Raw genomic sequence first — 18928 nt, 5'->3', positions numbered from 1 at the left:
TAGGGCTTGTCGGAATACAGTACTCAACTGTCCATTTTTTACTATCTTTGTTGCAATTTTTTGTTTAGAAAGTGCAATTTCAGTTATTTTTACTGCAAGTAAGTCAAGTATATGTGCCACTTTCGAAAATCAATCCTCTGTATGCCATTTGATTGTTAATGCTAAATAGTGGGCCCAATTATGACCACTAGTTCAGCTTTGAGAGAATATCATATACATTAGAAGTCAGCTTAGTGACAAGTCCCTTACCATTAGCATCAGATACATACCGTATTTTTCGCTTTATAAGACGCACCTGATTATAAGATGGACCCCTAAATTTGGTGACGAAAAAGAGAAAAAAATAATTTGTTAAATGGGGGTCTGTATTATAATACCAGTGTCCGTCTTACAAATCAGATGTCCCTCATCCTGGTATCTATATAACCCCCATCCTTGTGCTGGCACATGGCCCCCTGTGTTGCTGTCAGACACATGCCCCCCTGGGTCACTATATGCCCCCCTGTGCTGGCAGGCACATGCCCCCCTGGTCGCAATATGTCCCCTTGTGCTGCTGGCAAGGACATGCCCCCCTGTGCTTCTGGCAGGCACATCCCCCCCCCCGGTCACAATATGCCACCCTGTGCTGCTGACAAGTACAGCCCACCCGGTCACTATATGTCCCCCAGTGCTGCTGGCAGACACATGCCACCCCTGTACTGCTGGCAGACACATGCCCCCCTGGGTCACTATATGCCCCCTGTGCTTCTGGCAGGCATATGCCCCCCCCCCCGGTCACAATATGCCACCCTGTGCTGCTGACAAGTACAGCCCACCCGGTCACTATATGCTCCCAGTGCTGCTGGCAGGTACAGCCCCCCGTCACTATATGCCCCCCTGTGCTGCAGGCAGGCACATGATAAAATAACAAACACTTAACTCACCTTCCGATGATGGCTCCATGCTAACAGCTCCTCGGTTGCGCTTCCTGTTTCCCAGGCATCGGATCATGTGACCTGGGCACACAATGATATCATCACTGTGCTGTGCCGATCACATGATCAGATGTCAGCACAGACACAGGAAGAGCCACAGGGGAGCTGTGAGCACAGAGCCATCATCGGAAGGTGAGTTAAGGGTTTGTTATTTTATCATGTGCCTTCCTGCAGCCCAGGGGGGATGTGTCTGCCAGCAGCACAGGTGGGGCATATAAGAGTGATCGGGGGGCCATATCCATGATGGGAGGGGGGGAGATGCAGGCACATGTAATATTGGCTGCTCCCCTGTGAATCAACTCGTGCAGCTTCAGCACCGAGGTGATGGACAGCGGGTGCAGTGAATATTACATGAGGCTAATGATCGGGAGCACAGGACCTCCTGCTGTCTCTGCAGCCCGCAGCCAGCCCACTCCAGCCCCCTGACACCACTCCAGAGCTGCCTCCCTCCCCTACAGCGCAGCTCAGCACACAGATTCTGATTATAAGACACACCCCCCACTTTCCCTCAAAATTTTGGGGAACAAAAGTGCGTCTTATAATCCGAAAAATACGGTAGTTGCACATGTAAGCACTAGAATCTGATAATACTCTGTTATGTTTTCGTTCCTGGTGTGTATAAACATGTTCTGATGATAACAGAAAACTGTTGCTGCTATTTGGTGCTTTTAGTGTACCAAAATTGACTTTTGTGGGTAGTAAGCATTGGTAATTATGTGGATGATACTCCTTGTATTTTTTTATATTATGGTAATAAGTAAGACTATACTGTAGAATTTGTGTATTCCAGTCCAGCTGTATTTCACATTCCTTTGTTTAGTGGGTATAAAAATATCACCCTTGTGCACTCAAAGAACTAAATATAGATACTCACAAACCATGATAAAGAGTAACGGGTTTTGTGCATGTGTAATAAAACAAAGTGAGCTCAAAAAAGTGATAGAGATTTTAGTAATGCTAGGTTTTTATAATTTTCTAAAGACCTCTGAATAAAATTGAATGCTTATTAGAGGAGCAAACCAGCAAAAGAGTTTGTATTGTTTTAGTCATGCCTCTATTCTAAGCCTTGCACTACACATAAAGTTTACACTGGTTCTTCACGGTTCTACCCTGGTAGCTACACAGTGTATTATATTTTTCTGTATTGCACCTTTAAATTGTAAGAGTCTTGAATATTATTTTTGCTCCATCCACCTGCCATCTACCTCCTTAGAAAGTCTGCCTACCCAACCTCAATTCATACAGTTAAATTCCACTAATTGTTAATGCTGATATCTGAAATATTTATCATCTTGCATTTGACAAAATTGATACAATATACAGTTAGAACCAGTTAAATTGCTCTTGTTGCAGGTTCTTGATGGATGTGTGTTTACTTACATGTTGTTTTTTTTATTAACAGCATTTATGCCCTGTTTAAATGCAAGTATGTCTCCTTTAATTATTTCCACTAGTTTAGCCTTTTTAGCCTAGATGTCTTGTGTAAGGTAGCTTTGCCTTTAGTTGCTTTCTAGTTTTGTGTAATATATAGCCATTTATATTCCTTATTACCATTTTGTATAGTTTGCATGCACACGTTTATTTTCTGAAGTCTGAATAGTATACATTTAGATTTTGATGACACATTTATCAGAAATGCACTTACCGTCCATGTCTACAGTGGGGCTCACAAATCTGTTTTTCTCAGGATATATTGTTTTGTTTTTTCATCTTGCTTCATTAAAAAAAAAATGGCAACAATTCTGATTAGTGAAAAGGTAAATCATGCAGGGCCAGAATTATAACAGTTTGTGTTTGTTTTTGCTTCTTATTTTACATTCTTTTCTTGTAACAAAGAATAGAATGGGAAATGAAGCCAGGCTGCTTACGTCCTCGCAGCTCCATTCACCTAGATTAGTGCTCAAGAAACGGCATTCTCTGCAGCTGCCTCTGTTTATTCAGGATGTGGAATGTCTCCAGTCATAGCTACTGTTTTGCCTGATTTATTTCATTATTTATCCTTTCTTTCAGTCATGCAAAATAGTTTTTTTTGCTGAAAACAGTACAAAATCAGACAGTTGGTTCTCTATATTTTTTTAATTAAGTTTTTTTTTCCCCAATAAAAGTAACAGAAAGGATCATGAGACGTAGTAATATCAAAATATAAAAAACAAACAGGTTGTCAGCTAGCCAGAGTACCTTACTCTCCTAGCTAAACTCAAACATTTAGAAATCATAAATTTATCAGTCAGTATGAAATAAGCAACAATTTGTAGCATAGTTAAAAAGTAACAAAACTAAATGACTAAGCCAAAGATGGAGGGGGGGGGGGGAGGGGTGGTTGGGAAGACTTTTAAAATTAGAGGAGAGCAGGGAATAAGACAGAGAGTTTAGGGCTATATGACCTTCTGAGAAGTGAGCACTTGGAAGGACCAGTGAGAGTTATTGTTAGAAATCATAGACTGATATGAACACATATCCGGGGCATTGCATATCTTCACAGTAAAAAATTCCATTGATTTGCCATCAACAAAAAGATTGTGCAGGACAAAACATTAGTTCATTTCCAGAACAGTTAAAGGTATTTGTCTGATGCAAGTGGAGATGCAGCCTATTACATGTATAAGTAATAACTTTGATGGGACCTTTGACATATGTAAAATTAGACATTGGGAATTTAATGGCGTTCTCCACTACTAAGACAACCCCTTCTCTTTCCTCCTATTTGGTTGCTTTCCCCTAACCTCACTTAAGGTTGTTATGACATGTGAGCCCTGCGCCCAATCAGTGTTGGTGTTACTGTCCCCACCTTCGAATGTACCGGTAATTAGCAGGAAGTGAGTGGCCAACTGCAGCTCTGACTTCCTGTTGATTAATTATATGTCTGAAGGCGGGAACAGCGACACCAGCACTGATTGGGTGCAGGGCTCATCTGTCATAACAACCTTATGTAGTCTCGGGAACGCAAGTGCAGACAAAGCTGAAATGTTGCAGGAGGGGAGTATCAGTGTTTTTATTTTAAAAGAGGCAAACACTCTGATTGAGAAGGGGTTATCCTATGAAATACATGTTAAATCAATCACTGGACCTCTATATATGGTTGGGAATGATTTGTGACACCTTGATACCAACACGTGGTTTAAACAGAGTGTTTCAGGTGATGAAACGGCTGAAATATGGTACCAATGAATCAAAATGTAAATGTATTACCTCTCTAGATAATACAGATGGATGATATGGCTGCCCTCGTCCAAATTGTCTACCAACTTGGCCGTGGTAAAGATCAAGATACCTTGCTAGTGTAGAAGAATACTTATAAATTGTTTTATTATTATGTTAAACATCCTGTGTATTTGAAAGATAGTTGTTTTGCCATTGGTGGCAAATGTCCAGATTAAGTGAATAGATAGATGGTAGTGGTATAGGAACCAGAGGTGGCCAAATTTTTAAATTAAAAGTAGCTATAATGTTTTGAGGGCTGAAGATTAAATTTGAGCCACAAAGTCTCAAAGGGTGATAAGAATAGAAAACTTAAAATGTTGACTGGACCCAGGGTCAGACAATCCTGAGAAAAGACTTTCTGGTAACAAAACAGTTAATAGAGAGAATGTGAGAGAAGTGTTAGCGATGCCAGTGAGCATTTGGTATTACAAGGGTGTCAATTATGTTTAGTAAACTTTATAGCTTCTATTATAGGGCATTAGTTGTGTGGGGGTCCAGTGGAAGGAATTAGTTTGGACAAGTTCCAGCCATAGCTGCTTTACTTCATTCTGCTGAAATTAATGTCCATTGATGCCAGGTATCTTCGTCAAGATGCTTGGTAATATTTAACAATATGGGACATAGGTAAACCACCTCGTAAAGCATGAGCAAATATGACATATTTGGAAGACCTGTGTTGTTCATTAGGCGAAAACCGACCCAAAAAGAGCCATTGGATTTTGTAAAGATTTTTAGGTGGAACTGGGACATATAGCAAATCAAAACTATGAAAAAGCTACAGCAGTAATGTCTGTTTTACACGAGACACGTTGCCAAACAGTAAAGCCGGAAGAGCCCTCCTTTTTGTGATAACTTGTATAAGTTCTCTAAAGAGAGAAATATATATTTCCTTATATACAGTGGAATGTTATGGTATACAGAATACTATTGTATACGTTCTTATTACATGTAACTATGATAGCTAGCTTTCAGGAAAGTGAGTTGGCGAGATATTGAGTTTAATTGCTTTTTTGTTCTTTATGTTGTCATTGTTTATATCCACAATTGTTCACCATATTCATCAAAGAGGACAGGGAGGGTAGTTAAGGATACTTACAGAAACAAGGACATAATTAAAAAGAGTGAGATTCTAAATGGCTTTTCCTTGATATCCTTGTTTCTTCCTGTTGCATGTGGAAAACATAGATGAGATGGCATGAGTTAAAGCATTTGTCTTAATGAAAATGTTATTTTTCCATACAGTTGCAAACAAAGCAGTGACTCCCCTTTCTCGGGTTCTCTACCGCTGCTCCTGTCTGTGCTGATAGGCTGCTGTTGGTGACATGTCATTTATCAGCGCAAGAGACAGAGGCCGTACTGGGCATCTGGCTGTAAAGGGAGGTCGATATAATGGGGATTAAACGGGAAAAGAGGGATCTGGATAGTTTATTGGGAAGCTTGGGGTTAATAAAGAATAGAGGTGGAGTTGGGGTCCAACAAGGGAGAGGAGGGGCAGAGGTGGGGGAGATATAAGGATCAACCATTTTAGGTGCCCATAAGCTAGTGAAAACGGGAGGGAAATAAGAGGAAGGGGTTAAATCAAAGCTCATATGACTCACAAATACTCCTATGTCATGACTACTGCAGCCAATCATTGAGCTCCGTAGCTATTATATAGACTGCAATCTTCTGAGCCTGTTGTTTGGCTGCAGTGATCATTTGTGCTGTAAACATGACATCACATTTACAACCAATCAACAAGTAGAGCAGAAGTGGAGAAGCTATGCCAGACCCAAGGACATTTTAGACTGGATAACCCCTTGAACTATCGAATGCTATTGATTTCAGGGAGAGTAAAGCAGTCTTATAGCATGTCAAAGCAAGAACATTGTACAACCTTTTTAAAATAAGGGCCCGTAGTTGTGATCTGAAGGTCAATGGCTTGACCAGTGTATTCGCTTGCTTGTCTATGTAAGAGAACACCTACTTATCCATTTCTAATTAACTGAGAGAAAAGTTATTCCACTGCTTGGCTAGCAAGTTAGAGAATATTTTAATTTAAGAATTGGCTTAAACTGTTAAGGAGGTCCTTTTCTGCTTAAGGTTGACCATCACATAAGAGTGGGATATATAGGGAACAATAGCGGTTCCAGGGTATAAAAACAAATTGCTAAAGAGATTATTCTACCAAACATTCAGCTGCGGTGAAGAAAACTAAATCTTCGAGCACTAAAAAATACTCGGAGGACACCCGAGCATGCTCGAGAAATCTCGAGTAACGAGTATATAAGCTCATCACTACTGTTTAGGCTACTTTCACACTAGCGTTAACTGCAATCCGCCGCAATGCGTTGTTTTGCAGAAAAAACGCATCCTGCAAAAGTGCTTGCAGGATGCGTTTTTTCCCCATAGACTTGTATTGACGACGCATTGCGACGGATTGCCACACGTCGCATCCGTCGTGCGATGGATGCGTCGTGCTTCTGCGGACCGTCGGGAGCAAAAAACGCTACATGTAACGTTTTTTGCTCCTGATGGACCGCTTTGCGCGGCCGGAACTCCGCCCCCACCTCCCCGCACCTTACAATGGGGCAGCGGATGCGCCGGAGAAATGCATCCGCTGCCTCCGTTGTGCAATGCGTTAAACGCTAGCGTCGGAATCTCTCCCCTGCGACGGGGAGATTCCAACGCTAGTGTGAAAGTAACCTTAGTGAAAAGTGTGTCTTATTGTCTCTCTTATGAAGTCAGCTTAGTACAGGTAAGTAATTTTACAGAATGGTTAAGAGTGCTGTCTTGTTGCTATAAATTAGAGGAAATTATTTGATGCAGAGCAGACCTTGAGAAGAAAGTGCTGTTAAAAATCTGCTCTAGAGCATGGAGGTCTACCATAAGCAACTTTCTATGAAAAGTGCATATCTATATTGTGACTTACCATCACTGCTTTATACAAAGTAGAGTGGTTAACCTCAAAAGTATTATTCATTTGGAAATATTTGGTTTGATGAAAATTGGTAGAGTTTATCAGCAAAGGTTTATTGCTTCACAAGTTGCAGTCATGTAGCAAGGCCCACTCAGAACTCAATCGTTAGAGGTTCTTGATCAGCTCATGTAGTGAGCTGAATCTCTGCTTAATACATTGCTTTGATGTGTCAAAAGAATTAATAGATTTTCATGTGAACCTTCTGAGGGTTTGAATAATAAATGCATTTTTACACAACTTTTTTTCAAGTCAAAAGTGGGTAGAATTTGTTATTCCATTTTATTTTTTTAAATCTACTGTACAGTTGCAGAGAAATGGACCTTTTTATTTAGTGCTAATTTTTATAGTCTTTGCAAGGAGGTGCTCACAGAGTAATTTTGGAGAGCTGCCTAACAACATGAACCCAGATCCTGTGAGCAACATCCCATTTTGTAAGCTAAAAAAAGTGTGTGTGTGTGTGTATATATGTATATACTAGATTGTGGCCCGATTCTAACGCATCGGGTATTCTAGAATATGCATGTCCCCGTAGTATATGGACAATGATGATTCCAGAATTCGCTGATTGGTCGAGGCAACCTTTATGACATCATCGTCGCCATGGCAACCATTATGACATCTACGTCGATACTGTGCCCGTCGCTGGATCAGAAACGTGGGATTTCTACGTCCTTTATGACATCATCGTCGCTGTGCCCGTCGCTGATTGGTCGAGGCCTGGCGGCTTCGACCAATCAGAGACGCGGGATGTCTACGTCCTTTATGACATCATCGTCGCTGTGCCCGTCGCTGATTGGTCGAGGCCTGGCGGCCTCGACCAATCAGAGACGCGGGATTTCTACGTCGATACTGTGCCCGTCGCTGATTGGTCGAAGGCCTGGCGGCCTCAACCAATCAGAGACCTGGGATTTCCAAGACAGACAGACGGAGAGTCCCTTAGACAATTATATATATATACTAGATTGTGGCCCGATTCTAACGCATCGGGTATTCTAGAATATGCATGTCCCCGTAGTATATGGACAATGATGATTCCAGAATTCGCGGCACACTGTGCCCGTCGCTGATTGGTCGAGGCAACCTTTATGACATCATCATCGCCATGGCAACCATTATGACATCTACGTCGATACTGTGCCCGTCGCTGAATCAGAAACGTGGGATGTCTACGTCCTTTATGACATCATCGTCGCTGTGCCCGTTGCTGATTGGTCGAGGCCTGGCGGCCTCGACCAATCAGATGCGGGATTTCTACGTCCTTTATGACATCATCGTCGCTGATTGGTCGAGGCCTGGTGGCCTCGACCAATCAGAGACGCGGGATTTCTACGTCGATGCTGTGCCGGTCTCTGATTGTTCGAGGCCTGGCGGCCTGGGATTTCCAGGACAGACAGACAGACAGACAGACAGACCGAAAAACCCTTAGACAATTATATATATACTAGATTGTGGCCCGATTCTAACGCATCGGGTATTCTAGAATATGCATGTCCCCGTAGTATATGGACAATGATGATTCCAGAATTCGCGGCAGACTGTCGCTGATTGGTCGAGGCAAGCTTTATGACATCATCGTCGCCATGGCAACCATTATGACATCTACGTCGATACTGTGCGCGTTGCTGATTAGTCGAGGCCTGACGGCCTCGACCAATCAGAGAGCCGGGATTTCCAGGACAGACAGACAGACAGACAGACGGAAAAACCCTTAGACAATTATATATATAGATATATATAATTGTCTAAGGGTTTTGCTGTCTGTCTTTCTGTCTGACTAAGGAAAAATAGTGAAAAACCAGCTCACCTATTAGGCATTTGTTGTGGGGAAGCCCGGATACCGTGCAGTCATCACGTGGAATGATAAGGCAAACAGGAAAAAAAAAATCCAGCTTCCAAAAATATCAAGATTTATTGAGGATAAAATCCAAAGTCCAATGACATGGTTCACAGGAGAATGAGTAGGAGCAGGCTACGCGTTTCGAACAATGAGTTCTTTTTCAAAGCTTCTTTCTGTCTGACTGTCTGTCCTGAAAATCCCGCGTCTCTGCGACGGGCACAGCATAGTTACATAGTTATTAAGGTTGAAGGAAGACTATATGTCCATCTAGTTCAACCCATAGCCTAACCTAGCATGCCCTAACATGTTGATCCAGAGGAAGGCAAAAAAAACCCATGTGGCAAAGAGTAAGCTCCACATTGGGGAAAAAAATTCCTTCCCGACTCCACATACGGCAATCAGACTAGTTCCCTGGATCAACGCCCTATCAAGGAATCTAGTGTATATACCCTGTAACATTATACTTTTCCAGAAAGGTATCCAGTCCCCTCTTAAATTTAAGTAATGAATCACTCATTACAACATCATACGGCAGAGAGTTCCATAGTCTCACTGCTCTTACAGTAAAGAATCCGCGTCTGTTATTATGCTTAAACCTTTTTTCCTCCAAACGCAGAGGATGCCCCCTTGTCCCTGTTTCAGGTCTATGATTAAAAAGATCATCAGAAAGGTCTTTGTACTGTCCCCTCATATATTTATACATTAAAATAAGATCACCCCTTAGTCTTCGTTTTTCCAAACTAAATAGCCCCAAGTGTAATAACCTATCTTGGTATTGCAGACCCCCCAGTCCTCTAATAACCTTGGTTGCTCTTCTCTGCACCCGCTCCAGTTCAGCTATGTCTTTCTTAAACACCGGAGACCAGAACTGTGCACAGCATTCTAAGTGTGGTCGAACTAGTGACTTGTATAGAGGTAAAATTATATTCTCCTCATGAGCATCTATGCCTCTTTTATTGCATCCCATTATTTTATTTGCCTTTGTAGCAGCTGCCTAACACTGGCCCCTGAATATGAGTTTGTCATCCACCCATACACCCAGGTCTTTTTCATTGACGGTTTTGCCCAGAGTTTTAGAATTAAGCACATAATTATACATCTTATTACTTCTACCCAAGTGCATGACCTTGCATTTATCCCCATTAAAGCTCATTTGCCATTTATCAGCCCAAGCTTCTAGTTTACATAAATCATCCTGTAATATAAAATTGTCCTCCTCTGTATTGATTACCCTGCAGAGTTTAGTGTCATCTGCAAATATTGAAATTCTACTCTGAATGCCCCCTACAAGGTCATTAATAAATATGTTAAAAAGAAGAGGGCCCAATACTGACCCCTGTGGTACCCCACTGCTAACCGCTACCCAGTCCGAGTGTGCTCCATTAATAACCACCCTTTGTTTCCTATCCCTGAGCCAGCTCTCAACCCACTTGCACATATTTTCCCCTATCCCCATTATTCTCATTTTATGTATCAACCTTTTGTGTGGCACCGTATCAAAAGCTTTTGAAAAGTCCATATACACTACATCCACTGGGTTCCCTTGGTCCAATCCGGAACTTACCTCTTCATAGAAACTGATCAAATTAGTCTGACATGAACGGTCCCTAGTAAACCCATGCTGATACTGGGTCATGAGGTTATTCATCTTCAGATCCAGTAATAGCGTCCCTTAGAATGCCCTCCAGGATTTTACCCACAGTAGAGGTTAAGCTTACTGGCCTATAATTTCCGAGTTCAGTTTTTGTTCCCTTTTTGAATATTGGCACCACATTTGCTATACGCCAGTCCTGTGGTACAGACCCTGTTATTATGGAGTCTTTAAAGATTAAAAATAATGGTCTATCAATGACTGTACTGAATTCCTGCAGTACTCGAGGGTGTATCCCATCCGGGCCCGGAGATTTGTCAATTTTAGTGATTTTTAGACGCCGCCGCACTTCCTGCTGGGTTAAGCAGGTGACATTTAATTGGGAATTTTTATCACTAGACATTTTGTCTGCCATGGGATTTTCTTGTGTAAATACTGATGAAAAAAAGTCATTTAGCATATTGGCTTTTTCCTTATCCTCATCCACCATCTCACCCAGACTATTTTTAAGGGGGCCAACACTATCATTTTTTAGTTTCTTACTATTTATGTAGTGAAAGAATATTTTAGGATTATTTTTACTCTCTCTGGCAATGAGTCTCTCTGTCTCAATCTTTGCTGCCTTGATTTGCTTTTTACAGAATTTATTTAATTTTCTGTATTTATTTAATGCCTCCTCACTACCTACTTCCTTTAATTCTCAATGCTTTCTTTTTGTCACTTATTGCGCCCCTTACAGCTCTATTTAGCCATATTGGTTTCCTCCTATTTCTAGTATGTTTATTCCCATACGGTATATACTGTGCACAGGTCCTATCCAGGATGCTAATAAACGTCTCCCATTTTCTTTGTGTATTTTTGTGTCTCAGGATATCGTCCCAGTTAATTGCACCAAGATCCTCTCTCATCCGTTGGAAATTTGCCCTCCTGAAGTTTAGTGTCCTTGTAGCCCCTCTACTACACATCTTTTTAAAGGATACATGAAAACTTATTATTTTGTGATCGCTATTTCCCAAGTGACCCCCAACCCTTATATTTGATATGCGGTCTGGCCTGTTGGTTAATATTAGGTCTAGCAGTGCCCCCTTTCTTGTTGGGTCCTGAACCAGTTGTGAAAGGTAATTGTCTCTCATAGTTGTCAAAAACCGATTACCTTTGCTGGAACTGGCATGGCGATGATGATGTCATAAAGGTTGCCTCGACCAATCAGCGACCGTCACAGTCTGCCGCGAATTCGCCTCGACCAATCCGCAACGGGCACAGTATCGACGTAGATGTCATAATGGTTGCCATGGCGACGATGATGTCATAAAGGTTGCATCGACCAATCAGCGACGGGCACAGTCTGCCGCGAATTCTGAAATCATCATTGTCCATATACTACGGGGACATGCATATTCTAGAATACCCGATGCGTTAGAATCGGGCCACCATCTAGTATATACATAATTGTCTAAGGGGTACTTCCGTCTGTCTGTCTGTCTTTCTGTCACGGTTATTCATTCGCTGATTGCTCTCGGCAGCTGCCTGTCATGGCTGCCGCGACCAATCAGAGACGGCCACAGTCCGATTAGTCCCTCCCCTACTCCCCAGCAGTCACTGCCCGGCTCCCGCTCCGTAATCCCCTCCGCTCACAGCTCACACAGGGTTAATGGCAGCGGTAACGGCCCGTGGTGTAACGCACTCTGTTACCGCTGCTATTAACCCTATGTGTCCCAAACTATTTACTATTGATGCTGCCTATGCAGCATCAATAGTAAAAATATGTCATGTTAAAAGTAATTTAAAAAAAAACCTGCTATACTTACCCTCCGCCGCCTTTCTCGATCCTCGCCACGCTCCCGGAACCGCTCCATTGCAAGCGGCAGCTTCCGGTCCCGTCCCAGGGCTGGTGTGGGACAAGGACCTGCTGTGACGTCACGGTCATGTGACCGCGACGTCATCATAGGTCCTGCTCACACCAGCCCTGGAACCGCAAGCTGTCGCTTGCAATGGAGCGATCCCAGGAGCGTGGCGAGGAGCGGGAAAGGCGGCGGATGGTAAGTATAGCAGGACTTCAACGGGCTATAGGTGAGTATATATACGACGCTATATACTCTGCTATATACTATGTGGCTGGGCAATATACTACGTGACTGGGCAATATACTACGTGGCTCTGCTATATACTACGTGACTGGGCAATATACTATGTGGCTGGACAATGTACTTTGTCGCTGGGCAATATACTACGTGGCTCTTCTATATACTATGTGGCTGGGCAATATACTATGTGGCTGGGCAATATACTACGTCACTGGGCAATATACTACGTGACTGGGCAATATACTACGTAGCTGGGCAATATACTACGTGACTGGCCAATATACTACGTCGCTGGGTAATATACTACGTGGTACGTGGCTGGGCAATATACTATGTGGCTGGGCAATATACTACGTGGCTGAGCAATATACTACGTCGCTGGGCAATATACTACGTCGCTGGGCAATATACTACGTTGCTGGGCAATATATTACGTGGCTGGGCAATATACTACGTGACTGGGCAATATACAGTCATGTCCAAAAGTATTAACACCCGTGCAATTCTGTCAGATAATACTCAGTTTCTTCCTGAAAATGATTGCAATCACAAATTCTTTGGTATTATTATCTTCATTTAATTTGTCTTAAATGAAAAAACACAAAAAGAATTGCCCTAAAGCCAAATTGGATATAATTCCACACCAAACATAAAAAAGGGGGTGGACAAAATTATTGGCACCGTTCGAAAAATCATGTAATGCTTCTCTATTTTGTGTAATTAACAGCACCTGTAACTTACCTGTGGCACCTAACAGGTGTTGGCAATAACTAAATCACACTTGCAGCCAGTTGACATGGATTAAAGTTGACTCAACCTCTGTCCTGTGTCCTTGTGTCTACCACATTGAGCATGGAGAAAAGAAAGAAGACCAAAGAACTGTCTGAGGACTTGAGAAACCAAATTGTGAGGAAGCATGAGCAATCTCAAGGCTACAAGTCCATCTCCAAAGACCTGAATGTTCCTGTGTCTACCGTGCACAGTGTCATCAAGAAGTTTAAAGCCCATGGCACTGTGGCTAACCTCCCTAGATGTGGATGGAAAAGAAAAATTGACAAGAGATTTCAACGCAAGATTGTGCGGATGTTGGATAAAGAACCTAGACTAACATCCAAACAAGTTCAAGCTGCCCTGCAGTCCGAGGGTACAACTGTGTCAACCCGTACTATCCGTCGGCATCTGAATGAAAAGGGACTGTATGGTAGGAGACCCAGGAAGACCCCACTTCTTACCCTGAGACATAAAAAAGCCAGACTAGAGTTTGCCAAAACTTACCTGATAAAGCCTAAAACGTTTTGGAAGAATGTTCTCTGGTCAGATGAGACAAAAGTAGAGCTTTTTGAGCAAAGGCATCAACATAGAGTTTACAGGAGAAAAAAGAGGCATTCAAAGAAAAGAACACGGTCCCTACAGTCAAACATGGCTGAGGTTCCCTGATGTTTTGGGGTTGCTTTGCTGCCTCTGGCACTGGACTGCTTGACCGTGTGCATGGCATTATGAAGTCTGAAGACTACCAACAAATTTTGCAGCATAATGTAGGGCCCAGTGTGAGAAAGCTGGGTCTCCCTCAGAAGTCATGGGTCTTCCAGCAGGACAATGACCCAAAACACAATTTTTTTATGTTCTTATCCTTAAACAAGTTAGTCATGCTGTAAAAATAGCATTTATAATTTTTTTTTTTACATCTCCATAATATTTTAAACATATTTTTTTGGTTTTGAAGTTAGAAGTGTTAAAGTTGATCAGCAATTTCTCATTTTTCCAACAAAACTTGCAAACATTTTTTTTAGGGACCACATCAGGTTTGAAGTAACTTTGAGGGGTCTATATGACAGAAAATACCCAAAAGTGACACCATTCTAAAAACTGCACCCCTCAACATGCTCAAAACCACATTTAAGAAGTTTATTAACCCTTTAGGTGCTCTACAGAAATTAAAGCAAAGTGAAAGGAAAAAATTAACATTTTAATTTGTCCCATAAAAATGTTTTAGCCCCAAATTTTACATTTTTTCAAGGGTAAGAGGAAAAGATGAACCAAACCTTTTGTTCCGAAATTTCTCCTGAGTATGCCGATACCCCATATGTGGTGGAAAACTACTGCTTTGGTGCACGGCAGGGTTTGAAGTGGAAGGAGTGCCAATTGAATTCTGGAGCACAATTTTGGCTGGAATATTTGAAGAGCCCATGACATGGCAAAACAGCATAAATCCACACAAGTGATCCTGTTGTGGAAACTGCACCTCTTAAGGAATTTATCCAGCGGTGTAGTGAGCATTGGATTGAGTCATTGGAAAGTTACCATTTTTTCCAATAAGATGTTCCTTTGGTCACAAGTTTTCAATTTTCAAAAGGAATAATAGGAGAAAATGGAGCACAAAGTAAGTTACACAATTACGGTACTCCTGAGTACGCCAATACCGTGTATATGGTCGAAATCTGGTTTTGAGGTACAGTGCAAAGCTCGCAATAAAGTAGTGCACGTTTTACTGGAATGATTTGAGGGTACCATTTCACATTGGCAGAGTTCATGAGGTCCCAGAACAGCAGAACTCCCATCCCCCATGAGTGACCTCTTTTTACAAACTATACCTCTCAATGAATTCATCTACGGGAGCAGAGATCATATTGGCACCATGGGTGTGTTACTGAATTTTATACCATTGGGCAATGAAGAAAAAAATGATTATATTTCGCCACTTAGCCCGGATTATTACAATTTCACACAAAGAAATGCTTAAAAATGGCAACAAAATTTGTCACATAATTTCTGCTGAATACTGCAATACCTGATATATGGCTGTACAGTACTGCTTAGGCACACAGCGAGGCTCGGGAGGGAAAGAACACTATTTGACTGAAGAACAAATTATTGTGCAGTAGTTTGCGGAGTCCATATACAGAGCTCCTAAATGCCAGAAGAGAAGAATCTTCCCCCTCTAGTGACCCCATTTTGGAAATTACACCCCTATGAGAATTTGCCTACAGGTGCAGTGTCTATTTGGACTCCATGGATGTTTTCCAGAAACAAGCTACAGTGAATGTTGCTGAGTGAAAACTGCAAATCTGCCAGTGCAGTGCCCGTACATTGTTGTGCACATACATTTCGCCCAGCTCGTGCTTCTGAAGACATGGAAACCCATAGATTAAGTGCGCTCTCATCACTACAGAAATGCCAAACGTGGATGCTAACTGTGGTTTAGGCACTCTATGGGGCTCAGAAGGGGGCGATGAGCCATGTCGCTTTTCCATTGCTACAAGTAACGTGGAAGCCCGCTAAATTTCCATTGACTGCGCCTGCGCGGGAATTGCGGCCAGCCACCTTTGGAATCCCCGCCCCGCACTGTGCATAATGCATAACACAGTGCGGGGCGGGGATTCCAAAGGTGGCTGGCCGCAATGCCCGCGCAGGCGCAGTCTGCAAGCCTGGCTGGGACGTCAGACGGCCAGAGCTTACTGCGTCTGCGCAGCACAGCAGTACACTGCGCAGGCGCCGGTTTTGAAACATACACAGCGCTGAGGGGGCAGCGCCGAAAGCGCAGGAAGATTGGAGTGATGGCAGAGGAGCAGTTAGAGCTGGGGAGTGAGGACCCGCCTCATTGGCTAGAGACAGGAATTGTGGCTAAGTACAAAAACACTTTATTTGGGGTATACTTGAACCTAAAACTAAAAGAGCCACCTTGTTAGAATGCAGCATTACTGCTGCACAAGGTGGCTCTTTTAGTTTATAATGGCTGGAGAGGGGGTGACAGTGGCCCTTTAAGGGCTTAACAGAGTAACCTCCAAAAGTCCAATAAAAGATTAGCAGTAAGTATTGATATGGTGGTTTCTGGGGGCAGAGAAGTGGTCACACTTATCTGAATAAATGTGTAGGTTCCAAGTATGGGATACTTTTTTATCATGTTATGGTAAAACATGAATTAAATTAAAGTTAATACACCAAAATCTATGTAAAACCCGCATATTGATATGTGTAGTTCTGACTACAAACCTGAAATATTCACCATTCAAGCAAAGTTAAATTGAAATTAAAGATATTTACAAATTTTTGCATAATGTCAATGTGTGTGCTCACTGGAGCATAAATGACAAATTATCAACGTAGTATAAAATTCTATTAATTAAATAGATCATCAGGATCCAAGAAGTATTGTTTCTCCTTGCGGAGAGTGACATAATAAGCATGTCGAGGTGAGGAGACTTAAAGCCGCAATGCTCCTCTGGGAAATATGCAAATTGTCTCTTCAGAGAGGAAGAGGACTAGAACTCTAGTGCCACCTATTGGAAGTAGCAATCCTAACAGTCAATGTCGACCCTTTAACGAGCCTTGTCACATGACTTAGGATAACAGCCAAACCAGAATCTCAATTTGCAGACAATGTGTTTCGGGGTACTGCCCCTCGTCTTTATTTATTAAAGAAACATTAGAGGAATAGATCTCGGGTCCCGCATCTTTTTTTTTTTTTTTTTTTAACACCTTAGTTCGTTTTATTTAGCTGTGGTAAAAAAAATGTTGTGGGCTCATGAGTCTCAAACTCCGAAGAGCTCCCTGAGAGGCAATTTTGGGTTGAATTTTCATCAGAATCTGTGAAATTATTAAAGTCACTACCTTCATAATCAGAGGTATCTATCATTCTTACGGATTCCTCTGAGTGGGTTCTTTTTCACCCCTCTGATAAGTCAGAGGAGTTGTCTGTATCTTGGTTTACATAGTTTTTATTGGCTAATTCCTTAGATGAGATGGGATTGGGAGGTATATTTTGGAGTATTTCACTGAGGTTTTTATCACAAAGCAGTCTAATTCCTTCTAATATAATTTTTTGTTGTGACATTAGCCGTTTGAAAAGGTCATTTTCTGATGCGTCAGATGGCTGATCCCCACCATTAAAATTTGTTAACATAGCCTTTTAAACAGATGGGCTTCTGCAAAATTGCCCCCTATTATCAGAGTTTCCATGGGATTCCCCTATGATTATTGGGGTGTCAGAAGAGGATTTTAGTGTGGCACTTCCAGATAATATATGAGTAGGTTGTGTGGCGCTATATAGTGGCAGAGTTTTAATCATCATTTCACCACACCTGATCGTCAGAACTCTCTCCTCTTCAACTTTCGCTTTATCATCTTCTTTACCTTCTGTGGTGCAGCTCCTGCACCACAGCCCCTTATTATTGGGGTCATTAACCATTGCACTTGGTGTTTGTGGGCTGCTATGTAGAGACTTAGGAGCTGTATAGCTCTCAGAAGCAAAAAGAGACTGCGGCGCTATATAGCAGTGGCGGTGTTCTAATCGCCGCTTTACAGTGTATCTGAACATCTTGCAGCGCCGGAATCTCCTCCTCCCCCGCCGCTGTCATACCAGCCACCTTGTTCTCCGCTATGCAGCAAGCGGCCAGCAGAGGAATCACCAGGCCACACCTGGCCTCACCTCCCAACTCCCGCCGGACTGAATCAGCTGCGCAAGACCTGCCTGCTGTCACGATATGTGACCTGTCCTGGGATACTTCCTTTTGCAGCGTGGCGGCTCTCGGTCTTATCGCGGGCTCCCGGATTCTCCTCACCTCTCCGTCGGCATGTGTTGTCGCGGTGGGCGCGGATCTCCTCACCGGTGACAGCGCTGACATCACCTGGCATTTTGCCTCCACATCAGCTGACCACGAGTCAGCATGGCCATTGTCCCTTATCCGTCCTGAATCCCGGTTGTCTCGGGGAGCATGTGAAACCCTCCTGGACACCGGAGTAAAAGGGACCTTTTTCATAAGTCTCCTTGGCATTTCCCATGAAATTTCATGCTCCACCTCTCTCTGCATCTTGTGTAACATAGGCCTTGAGGTACTTTCTCCTCATATCTGCCTGTGTGGCGTCCATCTTGTTTGGAGGCCTTGTTACAGGCCGAGAAGCTGAAGTGTTTGTTGTCCCTGTAAAAAACCTTATCTTCATTTTGGGTGCTGTAAATAAGAACCAAGGTTTTACAAGCCTGTAGGTCTATAAATTCCACTTTTTTAAGCCAAAAGGTAGCTCAGTATAGGGGATTGTTCAGGAGCACTGTAGAAGCACGTCTGCTCCTGTCCCCTGCAAACCATGCCCCCCTGACAAATTAAGTTCTATTTAAATAGATCATCAGACATTTCACCGTTGGCATATATGGAAATGCTTACTTTATAACTATACTTTTATCCTGTGGCAACATTTATTGCTTCGCACCTAGAAAAATCATCTTATACACTGCTCAAAAAATAAAGGGAACACTTAACAGACTATAACTCCAAGTAAATCAAACTTCCG

The 18928-nt window shown here is 42.6% G+C and overlaps 1 protein-coding gene across 7 annotated transcripts in view; it reads left to right on the top strand.

Annotated features, from left to right (window-relative positions):
* The window catches only part of MSI2 (musashi RNA binding protein 2), a 973036-nt gene that overhangs the window by 820970 nt on the left and 133138 nt on the right, over positions 1-18928 (top strand). For 2 of the 7 annotated variants that reach the window (XM_069757781.1, XM_069757785.1), the window contains exon 11: positions 2377-2400. The exons of the other annotated variants lie outside the window; for them this stretch is intronic. In XM_069757781.1, the coding sequence (XP_069613882.1) occupies positions 2377-2400 (24 nt within the window). The remainder of the gene's footprint in view (positions 1-2376; positions 2401-18928) is intronic. 7 annotated transcript variants of the gene reach the window in all.

This window comes from Ranitomeya imitator, chromosome 3, assembly GCF_032444005.1.
Source record: "Ranitomeya imitator isolate aRanImi1 chromosome 3, aRanImi1.pri, whole genome shotgun sequence".
Taxonomy (NCBI): Eukaryota; Metazoa; Chordata; class Amphibia; order Anura; family Dendrobatidae; genus Ranitomeya; species Ranitomeya imitator.
Note: the sequence above shows the minus strand (reverse complement) of the source record. Positions and strands in the feature narration are given on the sequence as shown.